At 44.0% G+C, this 27800-nt stretch overlaps 1 protein-coding gene across 2 annotated transcripts in view; it reads left to right on the top strand.

The window, feature by feature from the left end:
• Window positions 1-27800, top strand: part of CREB3L2 (cAMP responsive element binding protein 3 like 2) — a 72059-nt gene that overhangs the window by 23028 nt on the left and 21231 nt on the right. For both annotated transcript variants that reach the window (XM_084284324.1, XM_084284323.1), the window contains exon 2: window positions 16147-16363. In XM_084284324.1, coding sequence (XP_084140450.1) covers window positions 16147-16363 — 217 coding nt within the window. The remainder of the gene's footprint in view (window positions 1-16146; window positions 16364-27800) is intronic.

Genomic DNA, 27800 nt, shown 5'->3' with positions numbered 1-27800 from the left:
TTGGGAAGGGGTGCGTGCGTGTGTGTGTGCTGGCTGGAGGCGTTGGCTAGAATGCAGCTCTGCTTTAAGTGCCAGAAACTCACATCGCCTGGTGGAGTTAATCCTGTAATTAATCCTTGAAACAGGATGAAACTCCTTCTTCCCTTAGATGCTCCCTCTGCTTCCTCTCTGTCACTCGCTCATTTTTTATTTATTTAATTATTTTTTAAATTTTATAAAGAAAAACATTAAGGAAGTTTTATTGACCTTTTATTTATTAAAAGCCCAAAGTATCTTGTTCTCTGTGTGCTTGAATTGGGGATGCTTGTGTTTGTGCTCCTTCTTGGGTTGAAAGCAAGAATAAAATGACTTGCCTCGGATGATCTCTGCTATGGACAGCCTTCTGATGCTGCAAACTCAGTGTTTGGAAAGGAGGAGAGGCTGTTAAAGAGATGCCCAGACATGTGCAGCTTTGCTAACTAGGAAGTGTAAAGGAGACTTTGAAAAGAGCAATTGCTGAATGAGTTCCTTTGAAATCGCTCCCTCCACGTGGAAGCTTCCTTTTAATTCCCTCACGTGCCCCGGCATTGCCCTCACCCGGCCCGCTGGGAACTTCCCATTGCCACTGAAAACAGGCATCTATCATGCTTGGTGTGTTTGGAAATTCAGTATGGGATCTGAAAACGATCACATAGTATTTGCTTGTGAGTCCTTGCAGGTTGTTGCGAGTGTTTACTTATGCTTTGGTACAACTGCAGCTGCCCCTAAGGAAAAAAATCCGTATCAAAAGGGTAAGGAACAGTTTGTATGTGTGGGTGTTGCTGGCTGATTTTGTTTTCGATCTCTTTGATTGAGAAACCCTGAAGTCCAGTGCTCCCTCTCACAGCCCCTGCCTGCCTCTCCTTCCCTGTGGTGTCCATGGCCCTCACCAGACCAGCTCGGGTGTGGGGAGCAGCACTGAGTCACTCCCACAGCACGGCTCGGGAGCCCAGCCTTAAAAATAAATGCAGGGAGAAGGCTTTCCATGGGCTGGTGCCGCAGGATGTGTTTGCCACTTGCCTTTGCCAGTTGAAGTGCTGAGTTTATCGAGCGCTTCGCTTGGAGCTTGCTCCCGAGTGGGTGGGTTGTGTGTAGCGCAGCAACCTTTGGTCTTAAACCTTGGGTCTTGAACTGTGTTCCCTGTCTGCCTTCCTGATAAGGATAGCGAGTTATCTGGAGTGTAGGAATGCAAAGCAGCATCAGCAGGTTTCCCAGCTCTGAGTCTGTGTAGGTTTCTCCTATACGTGCTGCTGCTCTAGTAAACAGCCTTGTTTTGTTGCAAGAAGGCCAAAGGAAACTATTATGATTAATTAGTTTACGTTTATGTAAATCGAGGGTTGTAAAACTTCCCCAGATTGTTTCCTGTTTGAATTCCTGCATATCTTTGTGGGGAAACCTCCAATCTTGGATTCAGAATGTCTTGGGTCAAAGAATTCGTGCCATTCCTTTATGGTTATCCTCCCCCACCTTTATTTAAAAAAAAAAAAAATACATATATTGTGTCCCTTTATAACTACTATGAATGGATCTGGCTTCAGCTTAGAAAGTCAATGGTGACTGATCATCCTTCCTTTTTCTTTATTCTTTTTTTTTTTTTTTTTTTTTTTAATATTATGTTCCTTTATAACCACTATGAATGGATCTGACTTTAACATATAAACTTATCTGCAAACTGGTAGGGCCATTCGCCAGTGCTTACTCCCAGTTTCAGTAGTTGAAGTTCTTGTTCTGCATTCATTTCCTCTTTGACAAGCTAAATATATTGGTTTCTGCTTTTGTTACTTGTTTTTGTTTTGAGGCAGGATTTCCAGCTCTGCAGTGATTCTGACGATCCTCTGGAATTCCCTGGCTGATCAACATCTTTTGCTGTTTTTTTTTTTGGAATTTGGCAGTACAGGATTTGAGCGTGGCTGTGGCCAGTAGCAGCTTCATCCACAATGAGCAGGGAGAAAATAAATTCCTCCTTCATTTAATACAAAGAAAGAAAAAAAAAAAAAAAAGCAAGAGGTTTGCATGGCAGGCTGTACTGTTACCTCCCTCCAGTTCTTTAGCTGTGGGGACCGGGTGCCAGCCCCCATCTCAGGATGGCCGTGAGCATCCCAGGGCTGGGCCCAGGACTGTGTGAGGCAGCGATGCTCTGGCTCTGGCCAAGGGCATGAGCTGGGCTGAAGGGAGGGGAGGGCTCTCCTGGTGCAGGAATTCCTCCCCAGGCCCCAAAGCCTGCAGCACCTGCCTGGCAGGTGCTTCTTTGGCCACTTTCCTCCCATGATCCCAACTCCACTTTGAGATCTCCACTTCTGATTGTCCACTCGTCCATCAGGCGAGCGTGACTGGGGGCCTTTCTTTTGTAGCAGTAAGATTTTTTTACCTTTGTCTTTATTTAACACATGGTGCTTGTTTATGGCCACTTGTCAACTAATCTGCGTTTTGTTTCTGTGACCTGACCTCATTACTCACTGCTCCTGCTGGAGCTGCCTTATCTGCAAAGTTCAGTGGTTGTGACTTCTCCTCTCAGGTCACTGATAAAATAGGAGAGTCTGGGGCCAAGAACTGATCCCTGAGGGAACCCACTGAAAACATATGGCGCAATCTACTGGTTTATGTTTCACATCAAAAGATTTCTTATTTATTTTGCCCACTGAATGTGTCATCTTGACTTCGTATCGCTGTGGCTTCATTTTTTGTACAACCATGCGAGTTGCCTTACCAGAGAAAAGGTGTATTAAGCTTGTAAGATTATTACAAAAAGAGGTAACATTTGCAAAGCTGGATTATAAATTCTGGAATTATAAGCAAAAAATACACTTCTTTCCCTTTTGTTCTTGGACTCTACTCTCTTCCTTCTCCATCTCTTCCCTTAGTCAGGAATGAACAGCAGGTAGGTCAATTTACTGTTACTTCGGCTGCCTTATTTACACTTAAATATATATTTTTTTTTTTCCAGTCCATCAGTATTGTCTCTTGCTGAAAATAGTTTCAAGAGCTCCTTAGCAGCTCTGCTCAGACTTTTCAGATGGAGGCTTCCTAGGCCTGCTAATTAAAATGGTCAGCTTTGAGTAGCTGTTGTTTTTATCTTCTCCTTCGTTGTTGTTGGGCTGAAAATCGGTTCATTACCATCCTGTGGGATGGCTGTATCATCTGTTATTTCTCATATAAAGAGCAGTAATTCAGAACCGCCCCCTCCCAGGAGTGTTCAATTAAACATTTTGGTCCTCTCCCCTTCCCCCACATAGCTTCAGCCAAGCAATTGCCCGATATATAATTAACATTCTTCTAGGGCCTAACAAGCTCAGAAGTGGTCTTGTTTCCCTCTGAATTGTATTTTCTGTTAACTCTTTCTTGTTTTCTACGTTCTGATACATGTTAACTCTCCTTAATTTTTCTCCTTTCTTCCAGTAGCCTAAATATGTAAGAGACTTGTGGGTGCTCTTATATCTGTGGTAGGCAGGGTTGTTTGCCTCGTATGGCTTTCTCTTTACCTGCCACGGTGAGTTGGCAGGGTTTTTTGTTGTTGTTATTTGTTTATTTAGGCATATACTGAAGTGTTCATAAATGATTTACAATCCAAAAAGCCCAGCTTGGAAGGGACCTCAGAGATCATCTGGTTCCACCTTGATGCCTTCTTGTTTAAAGGCCTTCTCCTGGGTTCTCTTGATCCTCTGTTGTACGGGGGCAGCTTGAAGAGCTTGACCAGCTTGTCAGGACTGCAGAGCATGGGCTGGAGGAAATGCGTGTATTTTGTGTGGTTTGTTGCAGGAGAAGGGTAGGGAGATCTCAGTGAAGTTGAGCTTGGGCTGCACTGACGGTGGTGTTCCCACAGCAGAATGCCAGCTTCCCCCTGCCCTGGGGATGCTGGAGCCCCCAGCAGTACCCTAATATTTCTGATCTCCTTCCTGAACTCGCTTCAGGTGTGGAAGAAGAAAAAAAATCAGAGTAAGTCCATAACAGTGGCAAGAATGACCATTTTATGATTTATTATTATTTTTTTTTAAATATCATGGCACAGAAGTCAGTGACGCTTGGCAAAAATGCGTAACTGGGGACAGAGGAAGTTCTTGTGTAACCTTAGAGTGCTGCATATCTTTTGTAGATTTAATTTTATTCCTTTTGAAGCATGGTGACTTTCCCCTTTCCCGTCCCATTGCTTTCCCTGTGCATCTCTGTTCTTCTGTCTCTATTGCCCCTATGCCTCTGCTCTGCTCCTCCCCTGGAGCCTTTGCCTGTAGCTTGGAGCATCATTCCCAATTCCCAGGAACTCCTTTACGCCCTGAGAAGTGCTGCTGCTTGGGAGCAAAGGTCTGGAAATGAAACGTTGATGTCCAGACCTTTGTGAAATGCAGAGGTCTGCAGGGAACTGCAGGAACAGCAGGAATTCTGCTGTGGATGCCCCATCCCTGGAGGTGTTCAAGACCAGGTTAGATCAGACCCTGAACAACCCAATCTAGTGGTTGGCGTCCCTGCCTATGGCAGGAGGGTTGGAACTAGGTGATCTTTGAGGTCCCTTCCAACCCATGCCATTCTATGATTTATGATGCTCTAAATGGGGGAGAGCTGTCAGAAGATGCTGAAATGCCTGTTCACAGCCAAATTAAAAAGTCTCCCCTGTATCATGAAGACTTGTGAAGAGAGAGAGAGACAGTGCAGACACTACTAAATAAGCTGTTCCCCCGGTCCCTGTATCTCAGGAAAGCATGGAGAACGAAGCTTACATACTTTGTTTTGGTTTTTGTTTTGTTTCGTTTTTTAAGACCGTGTGTTAGGATACAGATGTTTCCATCTACTGCTATTTTAAGGCCTGAACCTTCATTCAGAACCGTTCCTTTTTTTTCTTTTTTTTTTTTTTTTTAATATAAATAAAGATGACTGAAGTAATGTTTTCTGGCTCCATGACAAAGGAATTGTTGTAGGAAATTGGAATTCTGTCTCTAAAGTATGGGGTGCCTTAAAATAATGTGTCTAGACAAATGCTGCGCATACTTCTCTATGTATATTTATTTTATCTCGTTCACATCCTGTCTCCTTGTTTCCTTTCTCTCTCCAGCTTTCAGTACAGTTTCAAAACAAACTGGTCTGCCTCCGACACAAGTAATAGCAAGTGACCCCCACCGCTCTCATGGTGATGTAATGCAAAATGCATCTTCTTCTTAGAGGTTGGTGAAGGTACTGGTCCATACAAAGCACGGTGCCAGAACTATTTCTGTGAATTTCTTTGTGGATTTCTGCAGAATTATGGATGTACCGGTGCAGTGGGTGTCTTAAAGCCTCCATCTCATGGTGAGGAGGGCCACTGGAGGCAGCTTGAAATGCAAGGTGTACTTTCGTGGGGTGGGTTTGGGCAGAGCTCACTGCTTCAGTGCAGCTCTCTAGTGTCATGGCTTCAGGTACAAGATAGGGGCAGTCCCCCCCAGGTGTCTTCACTAGTCCTATTACTCTGCTTTCTTAGCTTCCCAGGGCAGTAGCTGTGTGGACACGAAGCATAGGGCATAGGTGCAAGGTGAAAGATTTTTGAAAGTTTTGGAAAAGTTTTGGAAGGTCTGGGTTTGATTATACCCGGTGTTGGATACATACAGAGATGATACTTTGCCACAGTGCAAGGTTGTGGGAGGGATGAGAGGTGTATCAGATCAAAACTGAGGATGTTTTTACTGGAAGCAAGGTGTAGGACTTGCTTACAGGTGAGGGGTTCTTTAACGTGATGGCTTTTCCAGTGTCTGGCTCGATCACATGCTGGAGTGGGATTTGACATCAAACTGCCTGTCCTAGTGCACAGCGCTTAACGTGTAACGCTCCACGATAGCAGCACAGAACACAAAGTCCTGCCAGTGTTGTTTCTCTTCCTGCCTGATAGTAGATATCTGTCTGATAGAGGGGGCAGCAGTTTCTGCTGGGCAGGGTCTAAGCCCCGTGGCAGCTGAGGTCATCGTCAGCCAAAGGCTGCTGGTCCTTGAGCTCTGATTCAGGCAGGGCAGTTCACCTCCCAGGTAAGGTGCTGTGACCTGTGGATTTCTTCACATTTGTTTTGCAGAACCACTGTTTGTTTGTTTATTTATTGGTTTATTTATTTCTCCTTGCCCTGTGATCAAGCACCTGGCTTTTGTTTTTGTTTTGAGCTCAAGGAAGGATTATATGTGTGCGGTGTTCTTTTTGCTTCTAAAATATTACATGCATCTGCAACGTTAACCCCTATGTCTACATACATTAGGCAGCACTTTATAAAAGCTATCGTGTTCTCCATAATCAACTTACGGAGTCCACATTTGGACACTTGGAGAGAGCCTGACTCTTCAAAAACCAAAAGCATTTAAATAAACATTTAGGAGCTTAACTTTGTGTCCTTTCTTTTCCAGCCTCAGCTTCCATACTCCTACTCTTAAAACAAGCACACCCAAAAGACACCCCTCCCTCCAACTAAAAATGCATTTGTAAAACAAAACCTGATAACTCTTTAGTGAAATAAAACGCCCACTCTACCCTTAAGTCTACCCTTAAGCTGCCCAATACCAGTAGTAAAGCCTTACTTATTTTATAATAACCAGAAAACCTTAATTAAAGACCTGAATGATGACTGTGGTCATAGTGTAGGTCTGCAGCCGTCGCTAGGAAAAAAGAAGGAACGATAACCTCTGCAAGCTGGATCTCTGCCATTTAAACTTCGCAGCCCTTAAAGAAGTAAAGTTCTTGGAGACTAAAATAGCGATGTTTGGTTTAAATGCTAAGTGTCCTGTCAGTCATGAGTGGCAAGCGAGAGCGTGCAGCGAGCTCCAGCGATGGAGCAGAAGTTGTTGTTTCCTACCTACACTGTTCAGACTAATTTAGGATCCTCCTTTGAAAGATACTGGTTTGGTCCTTAGGGAGGAGGCTGTTGGGAACACTTTAAACATGAAAAAGGCAGAGCTGGGGAGCATCTGTGCTCTGCAGGAGCCCTCTGCACGAAGGGGAAGGTAGACGAGGCTCTGCCAGCATCCCTGTGCAGTGTGCCCGCTGGGGTGGTTGTTTCTGAGAGGCTGTGCCCCTGGCCTGAGGCTGGCAGCTTCAGGTGTTGCTTTTGATGTATGGGGATGGTAATGAGATTTTGTGGGGTGAGCAGATGAGCCAAGTGCCTGCAGGGCAGGTTACAGCATCTCTGCTTTAAGTAACTGTCTGACTGGTGTGGTGCTAGTCTGTGATGGGGACAGGGTTTTGCCCCGCTGTAGTCCCCCTGGTTAATCCCCGTGACTTCTGATTTCTTCTCTTGGTTATCCTTTTCTTCTTCCTGCTACACTTTAAGATGGGCGCAAGGCCCTTTACAAAGGGCTTATTTGTGCCCTTCAACAAGCCATGCTGATACACCAGGACTGAGACAAATTTTCCTTGCTTTCCCCCCCCTCCCACCTCCCCGGTGAGCGAAGGTGATAAATGAAACCAAGTGCAGTGTGCCCAAATGTTGTGAAATACTGCTCTAATGTTAAGGCCGTTCTGTGTGTATTTAAGAAGAAACCAAAGTAACTGTTTTCTTTCAAAAGTGGCAATAAGTTAAACCAGCTGTGCAATGACAAAACGTATTATCCCCGCTGCCTAGCTCTTGGGCAGCTAACAAGACCATAAATGCCCACTGGTGAGTTGTAAAATTTGTATACAGAGATTTCAGCCTGTCTGAAGGCTTTCTTTCACTGCTTGTTTTTGGCTAAACACTGGGTGGCTGCCCAGAAGACGCTAGTTCGATGCAAAACTTGCAGCAAATATAAGTTAAATGTAAGTTCCTTCCGAAGAGGCAGTAGGTGCCCCAAACCCTCACAGCAAATGCTTTTGACTGGCATGAAATGCATGGAGCATAGCTGGGGCAAAAAGAAAATAAAACAAACAAAACCAGCTGCATCTGCTCTTCACTGGATGATTTTTAAAAAGACATAACTGGTCTGTTTAAACGCCTTGCCTGGATGCCAGAAACCACCAGAGACACGAATGACTAAGGTTTGGAAGCTCAACTACCCTCTCTGTCTAGGGTGAGTCACGTCAGCTGGAGGTGGCAGGGGGAGGCTTGCTGCTGCTCTTGGCATTTCGGAGGCTTGTCAAAGGCAGACCTGTCAGCCAGGCTTGTCTCGGAGCCTCTCAAATCACTCTGGGTAAATAATTGTAGCCATGCTGCTCATGGATGGAGTGAAGGGCATGGGGAAAAGTGAGGGAGAGCTTCAGTTTTCTGTAGTTCTGCAGCTCAAGCTGGCAGCCCGAGAGCTGATTTATGAGACAAATGAAGTGCATAGCAGTGAGCCTGGTGTCAGAGGAGAAAAATAAACAAACAAGCAAACAAACAAACAAAAAATCTCCAAACCAAAAATCCCTTAAAAATGAAAAAAAATCGGTAGCTGAAACAAACAAAAGAATATGTCTGACCTGAGTGCATAATCCAGACACTTGCAACACAAAATTGATAATGTTTTTTGAGGTCTTGCCCAGGGACCCAGATGGGGAGCCTTCCTGAAGGGCTTCCAGCTCACTGAGTCACCGCGCTGGTGTGCTGCCCCCCGTGACTCACTCCTCTCTGACTTTAGCTCCTATGGGGAGGGGAAATAGAAAAACATGCACCCAGCCTATTGAAAAGTTAGACTGGGTCCAAGAATTGTGCACTGGGGGGAGGGCAGGGGAATGTGAGAAGGATTTTCCTATTTTGAATGGCTCCCAAGAGGCCTGTGCTAGGAATGAGCAATAGCATCCTTTTCTCTGTCTGCGGACACTGGGCTTAAGAGACACTGAACTTCAGGGTTCACCCTCTTCTCACCCTTGCCTTGACTGTGCAGGGGCTCCTCCTTTTTCTTTCAACTCCTCTTTACCCCTAGTTATTACAGAGTTTAATTTTATTTTTAATTCCCTCTTCAAATCCAAAGTTCTTTGGAGGAGGACAGGTTACAGAAAGTAGAAGAATATTTTTGAACGAGGAACGGCGAAGGAATAAATATGCTGCTTGAAAAATCCCCCATTAGTTAAAAATAAGTAGGCTGCTGCTTTGCCGATTGTGGGTTGGAAATACTTGAATGTTTGCAATGGAAGTGTGTGCATGCATGTGCGCATAATGGGGTGGATTATAAGATTTGCTCAGCATGAACTTCAGCATTTCCAGCTGTGTAACCTGAGCAAGTTGGGAAGATGTGCAGATTTAATTACCATGTAAATCCATTAGCTCTGAATTTCCTGGCATTTGTTTTGCTGATGACACAACCTGAATGTTATTCACTTAGTGGATTTTTTTTAATCCATCCAATTTTTTTTTATTTTTTTTTTTGTGATTAAAATGAGTAATTGCTGGTGTGAGACTCCAAATGATCCTATCTGCTGTTATGGTAGATCTCTTCGCTGTTTTCAAATACCAATTTCATGTTACTCTTCACATCCTCCTGCAAATGAGGCAATTTCAGTGTAGTCAATGACTATATAGTAAAGAATTTTATAGTAGAGTAAAATAATTGAGCAACTATTCCTCTGCATCTTGGTTTTGACTTTTTTTACACCGTAAAAGATATACACCTAGAAATCTGAGGTTCCTTCTGTTTGTCCTGGGCAGGTACATAAGCCAATCTCTGCTGTTTTATCAGCTTGTTTGAGGCGTGACTAGTGGGCACTGTTTACAGTCCTCAGTCTCCCTGTTCTCTGCCGTGGCTGTGTGTAAGACATTTCTCCTGCCATCAGAGAGCTCTTCCAGCTATTCTGGTTCTTAATCAGGCCAAAAGGGAGGGTCTTTGTGTCTCATTTAAGAGTGAGCAGTTAGATGTGCCTGCAGTTGCATCCTCATTAATACTATGGTCTGTCCAAGAGGTCTTCTGGGGAACTGAAATTTCAGCCAGTTCAGGTACAGTCAGATGACTTTTTTTTTCAATTATACACTGCCAAACATAGTTGGTTTCTCTTTTCCCCTATTCTTCTCCTTCCCCAAATTAACACATACCAAAGGTAAGCACCCTAGTATATCAAATCGTGTAGTGTGCAGCCATCTGCTCTTCCACTCTTTTCCTTGTGGGGGTGCTGGAGAGAGTTGGCCTTGATTCTCTTTCAGCCCCCCATCTTTGGAATCAGTCTGCTGGAAAAATACTGTGTTGCTGCCAGGTCGTCCTTCATTTTTCATCCTTGTAAGAGCAGTTCAGCAGGAGCTTGGATCTGTGCCTCATAACAGTGATGTATCAACGCATCCTATGCCAGTAGATGAGCTTTTCTGTTCCCTCAAGGGTATATGTGAGTGAGTTGTGGAGGTGAGGCTATAGGGGGCTCCATTGGTAGCTCTTCTCAAAGCTGACAAAGATGAATACTACGTGATCCAAGCCGTGGCTGAGTTTGGAGAAAAATGTGTGTTGGCCAGCTTCCCTACTGCAAAAATAAAGAATTGCCAGAAGAGGAAGAAGCTGAGGGATGCGATGTACCTGAAAATCTGCAGAGTTCGTGTTTGAATCTATGTGAAAATGAACTGATGCCCAAGTGCTGATGAGTGCTCAGAACAGTTGTCTTGGTTGTTTGGAAGCTGGCTCACACCTCCAGGGCATTGCTGGTGAACTTGAAACAGGAAAGCCAACTGCACCACCAGCAACATGTCTGGGAAGAAAACACAGGTGTTCAGGGAGCTTTTTAGAAATTGCCTTCGGGGGGGTATGCAAAAAGTCGTGGACTTCTCTGCTGCATCATCACCATTGGTAGGATTGTGTATGCAGTCCTCCATGAGCAACGTCTCTAGGCATGGTTCTTCATTAGCTGGAGAGGGCAGATCTCTGCTTCAGGACTTAGGCAGATGCCGCACTTTCAAACCCAGGTAGAGCTGTGTGTGGTGCCTTTGACAGCTCTTGTCATACAACCAAGTCTAGGGCTGAGCCCACTGAGACAGAATAGCACGTATGTGCCATCTTTAACCACTGGCACCTTGCCTGGACGCCCCAGGGTTTGAAGCCTTGTGTTAACAGCTGTGACTCCTAGTCAGACCTCCTCAGCTACCATATAAGCAGCTGCCAGATGCTTGTGAAATGTGTTTGGCTCCTTGAAAAGGAGATGGTATCTCCATGTAGCCACTCTTCTTGGTGTTTGATGCTATTAACTGGAAATGGTGCTGTCTTTTGTGATGCTCTTTTATCTCCTACACACCTTTGATTATACAAACCATGAAAGAGCTGTGGAAGAGATGATTCCCTCTTCTCCCAATTAACTTAGGGGGAGAGAGGAAACTGTGGGTGGGGACAAATTCATGCCTGGGGTGCGTATCTACATCCCTACAGATGGGGACTGATTTGTCTCCCCTATCTCCATATCTTGTCTGTGAGTACTGCCTTGTACATGATGTCTACTCTGCGTATTCTTTTGGTACAGAGGAAAGGATGCAGTCTCTGCCTTGCTCCCTGCTCCCGTTTTTGAAGCTCAGACCTTACAAGTGGTTAATATTGGGCAGTTTTTTACCCACAGGCCAATGGTGGGCTTCACTTTTATCCCAAGTGCCTGGTGGACAGAAGCGATGCTCCCACACAGGGGGTTCCCGTTGTGGAGGGGGACGTGCATCCCTCCAGGAGCGGCAGGCCTGCTGCCCTGACTCAGGGATCTGGGTGGGAGCAGTGACTCCCTGGAGGGGAATATCTTAAATTTGTGGCTGTTTCTCGCCCCAGCACATTGCGTGTAGGCCGGCTTGCTCTTGGATTGACACTTGAAGAACACGGCGTGCTTGTAGGATTTGTCTGGAGTGCGGGGCACGGCCTGCTTGTAGCACTTGGCTGGCAAGCAGTGTCCTGGTGCCTGTGGTGGGCCGAGGTGCCACTGTTGCAGCTCCCATCTGGGATATCTTTGCTGGAAAACCTTGTGTGTACTCTCGTGGGAAGCACGTAGTAGGTCTCCTATTTGACACAGTACATTTTCCAGGCTCAGCCAAGCATGTCACTTGATTAATAATTTAACCGTAGTTACGGAATGTCGTCTGGGGTTCTCGGCTTCACTCCTTTTTTAGTGAGTTCTTCGAAAGCCATTTTCCTGGGCACGCCTGTTTCATTCTTTGTCCTGATAACGTGACACCTTGAGATAATCAGCGCTATCTCCGCCCTTCAGGCTATCTGCTGCAGAAGCCAGCCCTCCCACGAAACTACCAAAACGTGACCAAGTCTGTTTTACGTCGGAGATGCTCATTTGAGCAGACAAGCAAGACAAAAAATTGTCCCTTAGGCAGAGCTGGAGAAAAGGGGCTTTGTCTGGCAGGAACAGTCCGAGGCTGTGAGAGCTGCAGCCTGCGGCTCACTTGGCCTGCAGCCAGATAGGACTTTCTAAGAGCCATCCAAAATCCACCGTGTGCCCGGATGCAAGAGCTCTCTCCTGTTTGCTTACCATGGGGCCGATGTCTGTAGGTGTTTTGTGTTCCCCCAGAGCACCTGGCTCATAGGCAGGAGCCCACGTCCAAGCAGATTGGCGGCAAAACTCTGCGGAGCTGCAGCTTTCCCCCTGCAAACGCGAGCCCTGGTGTTTTGTTTGTCTTTGCAGTGCTCTGGGAGAAGGAGAAGTGGAAGATAAGGTTACAGCTGTCCTAAATCCACGACTTTTTACGGAGGTTAAAATCCCAGCTGAACACATCACTTTGCTCTGTGGGGAGGAGAGTTTAATAATTCAAGTGGACTCCTTGTAGCAGTGTAGCTGCAATTAGTGCTGTCACCGGCAGTGGTGTGTGAGGATAGCAGGAAGCTGGCAACAGAGCTCTCTGCAGAGGCTTTTGTTTGTTTGTTTGTTTGTTTTCTGAAAAGCACTTTTTTCATGCAAGTGTTCTTTTCTCTTTTTTTTTTTAAAAGGTAAACTTTGGTGGGGAAAGATGCCAAGTTGAAAGCCGCAGACAAAGGACTTCTTTCTTCTCCAACCAAATGTATATTCACTTTCTGGCAGTGTAAAATTCTCCGTTTCCTCCTGAAATTGCCCTTTCCTCTTCCTGAGTGCAGGGGTGGTTGCTGCACTGTCAGGATGGAGGGCTGTTTGGTGGCTTTTCGGCTCTGGAAGTGGCAGCTGATGCCTGCAGTGTGTGTGGAAACAGAGTGAGGAGAGGAGGAGGGTTGGTGATGGGAGGATGTGCCTTGAAAAGGTAGAGGAGAGCAGTTTAGGGTTAGGTGGAAACTGTGAGGAGCTGGCTGCCTATCTACTAAAAGCTTCAGCTGTAGCTGCTGCTTAAATGCCTTTTCTTTTTTAATTCTGTAAGCAAACAGGGCTGCTTTCAATGAGACTATTGTTTCCCTTATAAAAAAAAAAAAAAAAAAAAAAGCAAGATAGCTTCACGTGTTCACTGTAATAGAGACGTGTATATACAAAATATTCCTGTGATTCAAGCAGTGTTGTTTTTTCTAATGACTGAGAAGTCCAGGTCCCCCAAAACTGTATCTCTTCACTAAGACCAGTCTGGCCTGTGGTCCTTGTTGGAGGCTTCTTTGTTGGCCAGTGTTCAAAGTTACATCACAGATCACTAAAAATAAGATTAAAATGTGATAACAAAATGAAAGAACTATTTTAAAAATGGCCGGAGCATTTATTTACTGTCAGACACTTCTGTTGTGTGTGCACTTTCTTTTCTTCCTCACAGCTTGCTGCTTGTCAGCTTTGCAGCTGCAATTGAGAAGGAGAAAGGACACATGTTGAGGAACATGTTGAACTCCCTTCCTTACCCCAAGCTCCTCTTTTTGTCTGGTTTCGGGAAGTTAAATGTTTGTTTCCTCTGTTGCTTTTCCTGAACTGGTTTTAGGAAAATTCCTCATGTAGAAAGAAAAAAAAATCTAAACTAACTTTAAGCAAGTGGAATAAGTAAAATAGCAATTGATACGAATTTTGTCCGTATTGAAGCAGTGGTATGTAGAAGGCAAGCAGAAATCTTTGTGTGAATTTGCCAAAAATAGCTGAGTAGCCTGTGGTCACTTTGTCTTTCAGCTGGGTCTGTTTTAATTTAGAACAACTGAATTGTGTCAGACTAAGTCAGCGCTTAGGTATGATATTTTCCAGGGTGACATCCTCAGGTTAGATGCTGCTGCTGGTAATGTAGCTGTGTCTTGAAACCAGTGTACAAATGCAGTAGCAGCCCATTTTCAGCTTATGTTAGTCATCAGTCAGAGTAATGTATGCAGGAATTAGATAGAGGGAAATGTTCTAGCCAGTTTTAGGACAATATGCAAGCAAATATAATTGACACTTACTACTAGCCTGAAGGAAAAGAAGTGCGTAGACTATGGGGAAAAAAGTTATTTCTAAGCAAAGCACTGCTTTTTGTAGGTTCATCCTTGCCTTTTATCATGGTGGGGAAGCATTACTGTCCCCTGTTCACACTTTGACAGCTGCTTACCCTGCTTTACTCAGTGTTCTTATTGCTACATGAGGGTATTCAGCTAGTCCTGAGCATCCTTTCTGCTTTGCTTAGTAGGGAACAGTAGTTTATACATTTAGCCTTGCAGATATTGGGAAGCAGCCCTGGCTGTGAAGAGTGAGTCCTTGCGTATTGAAATTAAAATAAAAATGCCTTTCTAATGTGGTGATGACCTTCTTGCTGAGTCGTCTGAGAATTTTAGTACAGCTATCATTCACAGCAAGCTAATACAAGACTATGAATCCATTTTGCCATTTGTAAATGCTTTATTTTAGCCAGTTTGTTGTTTGTGCATAGTAACTGTGGTTCTCTGTTTGTTGCCTTATGTTTAGTAAATATTTTCTTTCCCTCAGTGTCTGTCAGAATTGACTGAAGCCTTTCTAATTTTGAAAGAAGTTCCAGTTAGTATTAGTGAGCATCTTGGAAGAGGCGCTGGTGTCCCTTCAAATGTATCATGGGCTCTGTAAGAGACGACTGAGCTCAGTGTTTTCCAGCATCAGGCCTTGAGGCCACAAATGCTGCTGGAGCTGTGCAATGTGCATGCGAGAGGTGTAAGCACACCGCTTCCCTCGTGGATTCATGCAATATTGACTAGTTTAATTCTTAATTTAGCCTACAGGAAGTCAAATCTTGAATTTCAGTGTTTGTTTCTGCAGGAGAGAGCAAGACGAAGAGCCAAGATCAATACTGCCTGCAAAAACAGAGCAAATCAAACAGACTTAGGACTGTGCCCCAGTTGACAAAGACTCCTATATAAAATGGTAGATAATGCCTGATTGTTTGGAAAAGCTCATTATAATTCATTGTACAAACATTTTTGTACTAAAATAGAATTCTTTGTGTGAATAAGATGAGCAGGAATAGTTTTTTGCAATGCAGTTTCTTGGTCTGTCCAAGATGTCTTCTGACATTTGAAATGAAAACAGAAAGAGCCACAGAGTTGTTGGATATTGATGGGAACTGCATTGGGGTCTCAAGGAAGCAAATCACGATTAGGAGATTTGGTTTGTGCTCATTTTGAATAAGAAACAAGCACAAAGTTATTTGTGGTGCACACAGACATACCATGCATTGTCAGTGTAATGCACCCAGTGTAATAAATAAAGTGGTAATTAGTACTGGCTGGCAGGAGCTCCAGCTGTGGGGCCTAGAAACTGGATGAGTGCTCTTGTCCTAGCTGGAATGCTACTTCTGAAATAGATATATAAATTGGCCAGGAAATCTACTGCATAGCAAATGCATTGCTTGCTTGTCTGGAGACGTGTGTGGACCTGTTTTGCTAGAGCACATCGCCTGGTCTGGGCAGTTGGAATTGTCATTTGGCAGTGGCAGAGGGTCTGTGCTGGATACGTTTCCTTTTTTTTTCTCAGTACTTCAGTGAACATTAACCCAGTATGTTCGATTCCACACACAAAGCATTCTGACAATAAATCCTGCAGGAGCTTTCACACTGTCTGGTGACGTGTGGTAGCACATTGGTGGTGGCGTGCTGAGTACATTTGGGGCGAACAAGGAGCTTGCTTCAGGGTATGGCTACTAAAAAATATTCTATTTTCCGTTTTTGTTGTGAGTTAATCACAGACCTTTCTGTTTCAGTGTATGCCTACGAGAGGACAGCTGTTCTAGCTGTAGTTTTTCAACTGGAAGAAGTGATTGTAGCAGCAGGTCTTTAAGCAGGGCTGGTAGTTCCTGCTGCTGGCTGGCACAGATGCCTGGTACAGATACTAGGATTCTTCTGATCAGTGCTCTCCTGTTGTTGAAAAGACAGACAGACAAGGAGATAAACTTTTTTTTCCCCCCTTTTATCTCCACAGCACTTCACAGAGTTCCTGGATGAGTTCTCTCCAGATGTCCTAGGCCAGCTCTTGAACGATCCCTTCTTGTCTGAGAAGAATGAAGTGATGGAGGTGGAGCTGTCTCCAGCATCCCCGGCGCCCCTCATCCAGGCAGAGCACAGCTATTCCCTGTGTGGGGACTCCCGGCCCCAGTCTCCCCTCACCCACATCTCCACCGATGACAACTTCAATGAAGGTAGTACTGCTGTGTGCAAAATTCATGTTGTTCCACTGAGTCCTCATTTGCTTGCCATGGTGATGGAGTAATGAAATGTTCCTGGTGGGGTGGTGATGCACCAAGGGTGCGTGTGGACTTTCTGTGCTAGCTGGGATACCTACAGTGAAGTTACGGAGGGGATTTCTTTAAGTCTGTGGGCATTGTGGGTAAAGAAACTTGTCCACATACAAGGAAATTGTGCTCAACAGAAATCACTAACTTCTCACTGTTCACGTATTGAATTAAACTGAAGTGTTCATCCAAAAGAAATGGGAGAAGGTCCAAAAATACACTTGTTTCCGTGTATCCAAATCTGTGGCTGTTGAAGATAAATGGAGATCAATAAACCAAATGAGTAAAGTCTGGGTACTGTAGAATGGGACATGTAAGGAAGTCTTCAGCAGAAAATGCAGAGGGGAGATCTTATTGCTGTCTACAGCTCCGTGATGCAAGGATGCAGAGAAGACAGAGTCAGGCTCCTCTCAGAGATACACAGTGATAGCACAAGAGTAACAATAGAAGTTGCAAGAAGGGGAATTCCAGTTGGATGCTAAGAAAACCCTTTTCACCACGAGTGGGTCAAATGCTTGAACAGGTGTCAGAATCTGTCTTTGTCTGTGGACGTATCCAAGGCTGAGCCAGAATAGGCCCTGTGTAATCTCATCTGAGCTGGCTGTGCTTTGAGCAAAGGATTGGGAAAGCTGATCTCCACAGGTCTCTTCCAACCTACATCACTTCAGGTTTAATAAAAAAACACCCCCCTCCCTTTAAACTAAAGTTATTTTTAGTAGTGAGTATGTGGAGCTTTCTGGTATCCCCAAATGAAAACTTGCTCATCTTATTTTATTTTTTAAATACATGTGCAGGAATGCAACTTCAGGCGCTCCAGTCTTTAAAGCTGTCTTGCTGAAGTCCTGTTTCTTTTTTTTGTTTCTTTTTTTTTTTTTTTGTCTTTTTACTTCTAAGAAAAGAAGAAAACAAAGGCAAAGAATGAAAAGCATCAAGAAGCCATTGGTGATTTTGTGAAGGCAGTGACTGCAGCATTGTAAATGTTGTGGGAAATGGTGATGCACAGGATATGATGAACGCCGCTGGCATTTTTTAGCAGTCATGTTTAATTCAGCTGTTATAAACATCTGGAGGGGAAAAAAATGGAAATGCAGGAACGGTGGGAGGATGGGATCCAACCTGTTTGTTCTGGTATGAAGATACCTGCTGGCAGGGAGGGGAGTTCAAGTTAAAAGCTAGTGCTGGTGGAGGAGTGAGGACATGAATAACTGGCATCTCTTAGGAGTACTCGATGTGGCAGAATTTCACTCCTAATGATCTGTTTATGTGTTCAACATGAGGTTTACAGTGAAATGCAGTAGAGTACTAAGCTACATCGCAATAAAAGGCAGAGAGAGATTAGTGCTTATGTCTGAGCATTAACAGGCTAAGCTGTTTATGAAGATCCACCAGGTCATGAGTTTACAAAGGCTGACAGTTTTGTAGTCCAAAACACTCTCTTCAGACAAGGTGGGGCCTGCTGCAGATTTCACAAGTTTGCCTGTGTTTCGCTGAGGACAACAAGTAAAACCTGTGAGAAGGCTTTTCAAGGTGAGACCGGGTTTTTAGAGATGGTCTGGAAACATCATCTACATAAAGCCTTCCCTTTTTGTATTTCCAAACTGTTTTATGTGAATATCTTTAAATTAATACATACAGGAGATGATAGAAACTTTTATTGTGGCAGGAGAACAAGCAGAAGAAACTTCAGAAAACAAGCTTCCCCAGAAGTTAACGGAGAGAAGCTCCAAACTAGGCTAAAAGTGAGGGGAGTTTCCTTTGGGGAAAAATCCTGAAGAAATTCATACTGCTGAGACTACTGGGTAATTAATAGAGCTCTAGTCAAATGATATTTTAAAAAGCCAAGAAACATTAACAAGTGGGTTTAAAAATAGAAAATGAATGGAAAGTATTTCATCTTCTGCTCATTCTGCAGTGTTTCGTAAGAGAGGAGGAGGAGGAGGAGGAGGAGGAGTTGTTCTTGGTGTTTGGGATTTTATTTAATCTTCACCCTGGAATGACTCTCATGAACCTTTCAATATGTATTGACTTCAAAATGTTGAAGCTCAGAGAAACACTTGAGGAAATCACAGTGTTACAGTTAACGTGGATGTCTGAAATATATATTCAAATTGCATCATGCTGATAATTTTTCAGTCCTTGAGCCCATGAGGGAGAGAGAGGGGGTATTTTGCAGGTGGCAGTACTGCAGGATTTGGTACTGAAGATTGAAAGCATCTTCGTTGTTAGATAGTGGAGGCACACAACGCTCTTGGCAACCCTGGTGAACTCCAGTTCCCTTGGCAAAGGCGCTAATACAAAAAATGTGCAAAATATCCAGCCTCTCCAAATAACTACCCCACTGGGAAGATTGCTGAGCTCTTGCTGTTGTGTTTCCATGATCATTTCCGTGGATCCAGCCCTGCAGGACCGAGGGCAGAAACAGGCTGATGAGGAGGCTCGCGTGAGGTTCTTGCGTGCGTGTGTGCATGCATGGGCACTTGCCTGCGGTGGGAGTGGTGCAAAAAAGAAGAGGGCACACAGTGATCAAGCGGAGCTTGGATGCTGTTTCAGAGCTTCACCTTTAGCTCCAGAGGACTAAGGGCCTGGGGTTTTGCACAAAGCATGTGGTAAACAGGCTTTGTCCTCATTTTACAGTAAAGTCAATAATGTGACATTTCTTCTTTATAGCTCTCTTTTTGGACCCTTTGTAATTCTCCTAGCAATGAGTGCTGGTGGCTGGATCCCCAGGGTGTGCAGCACTGCTGGTCACTCTGTCAGGGGGAGTTTATGGGCAGGCAAATAGGGAGAACGTGCAAGGGGAGAGGAAAAGGAGGGATTTCTAGGGCCAGACCCCTTAGCCTGTACGAGTAGGGAGTATGTACTTGGCAAAGGCACCTGTTTTGGTCCCTGCTGGAGTTGTCATGCCAGCAGCGTTCTGTCAGTGTAACCTGGAGCTGCTAGCTCCTTGCCACAAAGGTAAAGTCTCAAGTGCAATGTGCCTCGGTATATTTAGACGCCAGCTGGCTTCCAGCGCGTCGCTGCTTTTAACTCAGTGCATTTTAATTGCGTGAGACTAATCTGCTGCTCAGCCCTTGGGTGCTATCTGAGAGCTGGAGGTGGCTGGTGAGCCCTGTGCTGGCCCAGCCTTCAGGTGGGACAGGAGGGAGGAGGATGCCCCCACAGAGGGCAGTGGGGGTCGGGAGGGCGCTTTTTTGGCATGGGCCTGGTGTCCTTTCCTGCCTGGCTGCCTTTAAAAATAGCCTGAAGTTTGTTTCCTTGGCAATGGGTGCGTTGCAGATGGTGGTTGTGGGTGTGCATCCTGCAACCTGGCCAAGGCTGGGGGCTCCCATGGGAGCAGCACCTTGGGGCAGCTGGAGCAGCGTCCTGTTGGGCAATCTTAGCTAAAGAGTCAAAAAAAAAAAGAAAAAAAAGGGCAACAACAACAGAAAAAAACAGTGCTGGAGGTATAAAGCCTGGCAAGTGTGTCAGCCCAGGCTCAGCTCTTTTGAGAAGTCCCATTGACTGCAAGGTGAAAATGTTTATAAGTGTTCATAAGATCAAGGTCCAGGCGCCAGTTTTTCCCAATTATTCATTCTGACCTGTTTGTATTCAGATTATTTCCCTGGCTTTGTGCAGAAGAGCTTTTTCAAGCACTCACAGGTTGTTGCTAACATGTGCACTCTCTGAAAGCACCAGTCCTGAAATCTCCAGCTTATGAATGCGCTCGCAGGTGTAACTATTTTAAAGCAGATGTGTGCAAGACATCTGGTACGTTGTTGCCTTTTTTTTTTTTTTCCCCAGAATCTATTCTTATATTCAATTTTGCATAAACTTTTAAGACTAAAGATACTTGAGAGAAAGGTTTATAGGTCTGCTTGTTTGCAGCTGGCTGACCATACACTTTTGTTTGCTGGAACCAGTCGGTGAGTAAGGATCCTGGCTTGGGGAGGGATCCAGGGGAGGACAAGAAAGGAGACTGCATCCCAGGTACTGACAGCACCACTGGCTGCTGCCCTGCTCACAGCAGGTTTCTGCTTTCTGGTTGTGAGCCCCAGCTTTTAAGACATAACTGCAGAGTAGCTCTGAGGATGCATGGTGGATTCTTATGAAGTGAAAAATGCTTCTTGGAAGAACATATGAAGAAGCTGAGAGGGGAGACTGAGAACAAGGCTGGTGGGTAAGGAAACTTTGTGGACCCATTGGGGTCTTTCAGCGCACAGGTTTGCCTCCAGTAGTTGTAAATGGTTAGGGAAGAAAAGCTTTCTGTTACAGTTGGTGCATGTCTTTGTTAAGTTGTCTTTGCAGTGGTTGGAAAAGAAGGCAAGCAAGGTGAGCCAGGAATTTCAGCAGTGATTGTGATTAGCCTCCTGTATGGCTTGGGGTCCAGCCCTGCCCTCTCACCATTTGTTGTCTGCTGTAAGGGACAAACTCCTTGGGACAGCAGCTGTCTCTTGTTTTGGACTTGTTAGGTCAGTAGGTGAAAACCTACAGGGCAGGGGCTGCAGCATCTGTGTGGGGCTTTTAATCCTCTGGGATAAGCTACAATGATCAGGCAGTGGCTAGCAATGGGTGCATTTGGTTTTTTTGTTTGTTTTTCACTTGGTGAGCCTTGCAGAGGTGAGAGAGTGAACAGCTGACTAGTCCTTTACTTGTTTTTTTCTCCTCAGATTGGGGCCAGGTGGCTGGGTGCTTTCCTTTCCTAGTCCCCCGCAGGCTCTGCTTCTGAGGCCTGTCTTGGTCCCCACCTGCCCTCCTGTTCATGCTTTCCTTCTCAGGAATGCTTTGAAGTTGCACTTGGATTTGAAGCAGCTTGCCTTGGCTAAAGGTTTGACAGTGATTTCTGCAGAAATGGCGTGTTTCTGTTCTATGCTTGCCTGTGCCAAAGCTGGGGCTGGCCCCAGAATATAACCTGTATTGTTGTGTTTTTAACTTTTATTGCTGAGGTTATGTTTTCCTGCAATGTGCTTTTAAAGCCAAAATTTTCTTGTAAGCTTCAACTCAATCTCCCTACATGGTTTGGAGAAGAAAAAGAAACACCCACAAAATCACTGTGCATGGCTCCCACTTCTCCAGTGCAAATAGCCTGGCAATGACAAATCCAGCCCTCATCCCAGACAGCGCTTTGTACAGGAAAATGCTTCCTTATGTGTAGAGTCTGCAATGCAGTGATCTGCCGCGTGCCACCTTTTCGCACAGGAGGTACCCATGGGCTTTAGGCTCAGGGTGGTCTTCATACTTTTTATACGAATATACATACTTAATAGATATGTTTATATATAGTATATGTATAACTGATATTTCATGTATTTATTATATGTATAATAGGTTATATGTATATAGTTTATATGCATTGTCCTGCTTCGGACAATTCGGACAATATTTTTCTCCCAATTCCAAATCCATGGGATGTGAACAATGGAAGTGGAATCTCTTCTACGCTGCCTTTGTCCAGTTACCTTTTCTTTAAATAATTTCATTTGTGATTGGAAAAGATGCTTGAAAAACATACCGATAATTTTTATGAGTGCATGCCAATGCAACTTGATTTGCACTTGGTTTTTTTAACTTTTTTTTCTTATGTGGATTTTTTGCTTTTGTTTGTTTCCTTATGGGGAGGAAGCTGTTTGGTGATGATAACTTGTATTTGAGTGATTTTTATGTGGAAGGTTAACAATCAGGCTTTATCAGCATCTGCAGTTCGAAAGGATGAAAAGACTTTTGTCCTTCCATATGTCTGAGGTCCAAAATCTCAATAGGTCACTCTGAATCAAGCTGGAACTTCTACTTCTGCATCAGTGTGTCAGAAAAATGTTAGTTTTGTTTTAGAGGTAGGCATTCTGGTGATCACTTACGCTTACTGTTATAACTGACAACCGTATTTGCAGTCAGACCCTCTTTAGCTTCCAGCTCCACATGTAAGATCTCTTTATGGCCTTTTCCCTGCTGGAGTAGAGAACCATCTGTGCTCAGAAACCTCTTTCCCCAGGTGTTTGTAGGCTGTGATTATGTTCCCTCTTGATTTCTGCTTGGATACAGTTTAAATGAACTGCACTTTGGTGCTGCCCTATATGGTGTATCTTCTGGACAGGGAGCTATTCTTGCATTTCCTTTCTAAACAAAGGAACGCTTGCAGTTCCTTTTCAAAACTCTGTATAAAGTGACTGTGGGAGCTGATTTCCCTGGAATAATGTCCCAGATGATGAATATTAGGGGAATAACTGCTCCCACTTCCAGTCCTGCTGTTTCTGGAACCAGTGATCTCATTCTCTTTTAGCTGAACTGTTGCACTGGGAGCTCATGCTCACTTAGTGATTTGCTGTGAGCATTAAGTCCTTTTAATGTGCGTCAAAGCCCGATTGCTGCCTTAATGCAGATGTGCCTTCACAGCATCCGTGTGGGGAGAAAAATTCAGAGTGCCGAGAGACAACTGTTTAAATTGAACACAGTGCTTCTATGGGTAATTGTCACATATCTGGAAAAAAAATAAATCTTTCATAGCACGTTATACTGTTGAGCTTTAAGGTTGTAAATCCCAGTCACCACCTTAGTCTGCACCTCTTGTCAGTAAGTCAAATATATATATATATATATATATATATATATATACATATATATATAATTTTTTTCTACTGACCTCCCTGACAGTGCAAAGTGTACTTTGCCCGGAAAGGTGATGGGGGAGCCTATATAGGGATTGGAATGATTAGAAAGACTGAATTTATCTTCTTTTATGGTGGCTTTTGCTTCTCAGAACGTTTTTTTTTGTCAGGCATGAGCAAATCTGTGGAGGCAATAAAAGCCCATTTGTGGAACATCAACTCGGCAGCTGGCATTTGAGAGCTTGCCCCTATTTCAGCATCTCGCTCCCACATGTGTTAAGGGTGATGCTATAAAAATAACATTTTATTCTCTGTAAACAAAATAAAACTACCGAGAACTGTGTTTTTGTGCAGTCTCAGCCTGAAGAGTGGTTGAAGCAAAGCCTGTAACCCTGAGATACCTCCTGACTGGGTTTATGTGAGAAGCTGATTCTGGTTTAAAAACCATGAAGTTCTCCCCAGAAAAGAGGATATTGACCTTGCTTTCTTTAGGTGTGGGAGGAACAATGTGTCCCTGTTTCTGTCCTAACAACTGTGGTAGTGCTGCAAGTAATGTGAGGGGCTTGGGTGGATTCTGGGTTGCTTGGAGGGGAGGAGGCTTCGTTAGATGATAGGCCGCTTCTGCCGTGCATTGAGATGTCCGTGTATCGCTGCTGCTTTATTTCACTCTGTATCTCTCCCCGTTTATTTAATTTCCCCTTCCTGATGTTTTAAAAAGGCCCCCAGTCTGGCAGTCAAACAGCATCTTCTTTGTGGAGGCCATTTCAAGGGCCCTGGTGTCAGCTTGTCATGGCTGCGGGCTCTCGCCTCGCTGAGGGGAGGTGGGATTTGAGTGCTTCGGGTGTTGTGAAGGTGTCTTATGTCTGACGGGCGGTTACACGAGCCCAGGCCCTGCGAGGACAAGGGAGCAGTCATCCTGCTGCTGGTGGGGCCAGGCGGAGGGCTGGATGCTTGGCACACGCAGGCCTTTGGTGTGAGCATAGCTCCTGCTCTGACTGAGAGCCGCTTATTAACGTGTGATGGGTGCTGCGTTGGGAGGCACTGCGAGGTCTGTCATGGACTGAAAGGAGCAAATTCAAGCCCTCTTGCTGAAATCCATGAAGCAGCTGAAGAGGGGATTTTTTTTAATGGGAGCTGGGGAGTACTTGGAGACATTAGGGGTCTTCTAGTGTTACGCTGTCCTGAGTTGTCTCTTCTGATAGATGTGCAAAGCACTTGGACGAGTGGTCTGTTGCTGTCTCCTTAAGCTTCCCGTTCTGTCCCTCTCTAGCCATTTTATCTTTTCCTTGGAAAGTGAACTTTGAGGAGGCAAGGACAGCCTCTTTGTTCTGCTTATACATATAAGCATAACCCTTGATGCTTTTACATGTCTTACCTGCAGGCTTGTTTCAAGTGACGGTGCAGCACACACATCTGTTTTCAGTGTGATTGCCATCTGACATGATGGTAAGGGTGGTATGCCTTGGTTTTTGGTTGGGTTTCTTTTTTTTGCCCATCAAGATTAGGTTCTGTGGTACATCCTTCGTGTGGCTTAGTTTGCCTAGTGGTGCTGTCTTCCTTTTTAATGCAGGAAAGAGGTGAAAAAGATGGTGTTTTGCTGAATGCTCGTGTTCTCACCACTTGTCTGGGTACGGGTGGAGATGTGTAGCGCATCTCTAATTTCATTTCAGATACAGAGCAAGTTCATGATTCAACTTGGCTATGCATGCAAAAAGTGCCTCTGTTAAACTCTTCAATGAATAGTGCAGAACGTGAGGAGCAAGGGATGTCTTTTCAGTTATTTCATAAGCTCTGTTTGCACGTCTATTGTGGACGGTGAAATTCAGTTGACACTGGAGAACACATATTTTCTGAGGATGGGAGTTGGTATGTTGGGTGAGACTGAAGAATTTATATTTAAAAAGCAAAGCAATACATTGGATAGAAATAAATAATTAAAAAAAAAAAAAGAAAAAAAAAAGGAAAGGGAAAGCCAAGGAAGAAGTAAAATGTTGTAGGTCATCAGAGAAATATGAGTATCCCAGAAAGTGCCACATGGTGCTGTTAAGAGAATATGTCTAAATATATAAATGTATATATGTATGTGTGTACATGTTTTTTAATGAATACAGAAGTAGTATGTGTATATATATATATATATATATATTAATCCTGACATATTTTTATAGGTTCTTAACAGCCTTTTAAGCACATTGAGGAGCAAAAGTAGTTCTGTCCTTTTCTCTAAGTTACCACAGCCTCCTAAGTGCTGTTTTGAAAGAACGAAGAAACCTGGCTTCTTACTTTAGCAGCTGGCAGCTACCTGAGAGCTCTGTGGGAGAGTTTTGACTGATTTTCATAGAAAAGGGACCTGATAAACATCTTATAGCAAAGCACATGGGTTGCTTTATTTTGCTTTCCTTCCCCGTCTAGTTACAGGACTCTTCACAGGAAATATTGGCAGCTGAAAGGACAAAATTAGGAACCTGTAGAGGTAGTATTTTGGTTTCTGTACAAACACAGCCTTTTTTAGTTGTGTATGTTTTTCATATATGCCTAAATCACATGTACTGATTATTGCTACAGCTGCGATGCTTAGAGAAGCAGTGAACTCCATTTTTGTTGAAAATTACTTTTGTAATGTATGTGGTGAGCAGTGTAGAGAGAAATTAAGAATTTGGGTGTGCTGTGCACCAAAAGCCAAGCACTTTGACGTGACTCAGTCTTCATAATGGATCTTAAAGATCTTAAGCTCTCACTGAGCAAAACGTTGAACAACATTTTCCCTTTTGGGTATAAGGATGTGGAGCAAGGAAAGGAAAAAGGGAAAGTCCACTTGTGGTATGTTGGGTAGGTCCTACTAGCATCGTCCATTTTAACTGCAGATGATTGAACCTGGGGTAGGATTAGGGGCTCTAAACTAAAGGTGGAGGACAGAAAGGATTTGCTTGTTACTTGGACTACTTGGACAGTTTGTGTAAATATGCACCATGTGCAGTACTTAAGCACAAAAAGAGGGAATTGCATCTTATTTTGAGCTTCTTCTCCTGTGCTATTGCATACACTGGTTCTTACAACATGTTATCAGTGCTGTAGCTGGGACCACGCAGGACACACAATGAGCTCAGCTGGCAAAGAAAAGTCCATATTAAAAGCTGTTCCTATCAGTGAGAATTTTGTTCAGTACACTGACTGAATTTCTTTGGTGCTTTGTAAGGCTCCTGCCTTGTTTTGTTGTGTTTTGGTTTTGTTTTCTTTTTTTTAAAAAAAGAAGGAAGAAGAAGCATGCTAAACAAGAGCCTGCAGGAAAAGCAAGGCAGCTTAATTACCAAAGCAGCACATAAAAGCTTTCTAAAGAAATGTAATTTTGGTCTTGGACGTGGGAGATCTTAGATGCATGTCACAAACTCTCGGGTACTGTGGTGAATTGTTTTTCTGGATGCTTGATTTGAAATGGAAGTTTAACTTGCAGAAGTGCTAGATGCTCACAGCTGCACCTGAACTCAATGCATACTGTTTTGATAAAGTGAAGTATAATAACAGTGCTAAATCATCTTAAAAATTCAATTCCGGTTGTCTCCAGTTGGTCATTTTAAATTAATAGATACTTTTTGGCCTTAATCTCTCTGTGGCTCAGTTGAATTTTCAGGACTGCTGTGGAAATTAATTCCAGTTGGTGAAGCATTTTGATTGTTCCCTAGGAGGGAATTAAACAACTCTGTAGGAACTGAATTTGAAATGTATTTGGTAAAGGAGAGTTGAGTCTGTGCAAGAGGCAATGGGAGTAACAAAACATGGCATTCACCCCAGCTAAGGGAGTGCCGTGCACTCTGTGTGTTGGGTAAGGTTCAGGTGCTGCAGAGAACGTTTTCAATCACATTAGGAACATTGCTATTATATATAATATAATATGCAAAGACACACTGAAATAAACCTTCATGGGTATTTCTGAATATCAGGGTGCTTTGCAGCTGTAACAGTATGTTCAGTTAACATACGCTGTATGTGCAATTTAACAGTGCTAGTACATTGCATGTAGGATCTTTAGCTGAGGTTTCACAAAGTATATGGATGGCTTAAGTGACAGATTTCATGTGCCAAAAGGCCTCGCATTTGTGGACTTACTGAGAAGGTAGGTGAAGGGGAATGCTTCTCAGCTAGAGAGTCATTGCATGACAGAGCTGTGAAGTTCATAGGAAATTTCATCTGGGCAAGGGGTCCTAGCAGCCAGGATCATTTGCTCGGCAGTGAAACCTTGGTGTCAGGGATTTGAAGGCTGAGAAGAGATCTTTAACAGCCAAAGTGACCATCTTTAGGATGTGGATTTTCCTAGCCATTTGGATAGCTAAATCTCTTATTCAGGCTTTCTTTTCTTATTCTTGAGTGGTTTGCGGTGTATTTTATCCCAACTTGGCAATGCAGCGCTGCCCTGTCCATATCCATCCACAATACAGTCACCAAGGACATTTTCTCAGCCTGTTGTTTTGGACTCTGTCTCAATACTTCATGTGTGCCTCCTAGATCATGACAGATATAAAGATGAATACTCACCTTTAACTTCCAGACCCCAGTCGTCTGCTCTTACAATGTCTCGCTTGTTTTGGAGAAGACGCTGCCCTTCTTCTCCAGTGTGTATTTCATTTCAAGGTTTCATGTGCACCTTCTTGCTTCTTCTCATCCCCCATAAACCTTCTGTCATGGTTCCTCAGACCTCTCCATCAGAAATAATGTTGTCATGAAGGGTGTGCCATGCCTTTCAATATGACCAGTGTTGTGTAGTCTGGTCA

This window comes from Netta rufina (assembly GCF_964035555.1).
Source record: "Netta rufina genome assembly, chromosome: 1".
Classification (NCBI taxonomy): domain Eukaryota; kingdom Metazoa; phylum Chordata; class Aves; order Anseriformes; family Anatidae; genus Netta; species Netta rufina.
Note: the sequence above shows the minus strand (reverse complement) of the source record. Positions and strands in the feature narration are given on the sequence as shown.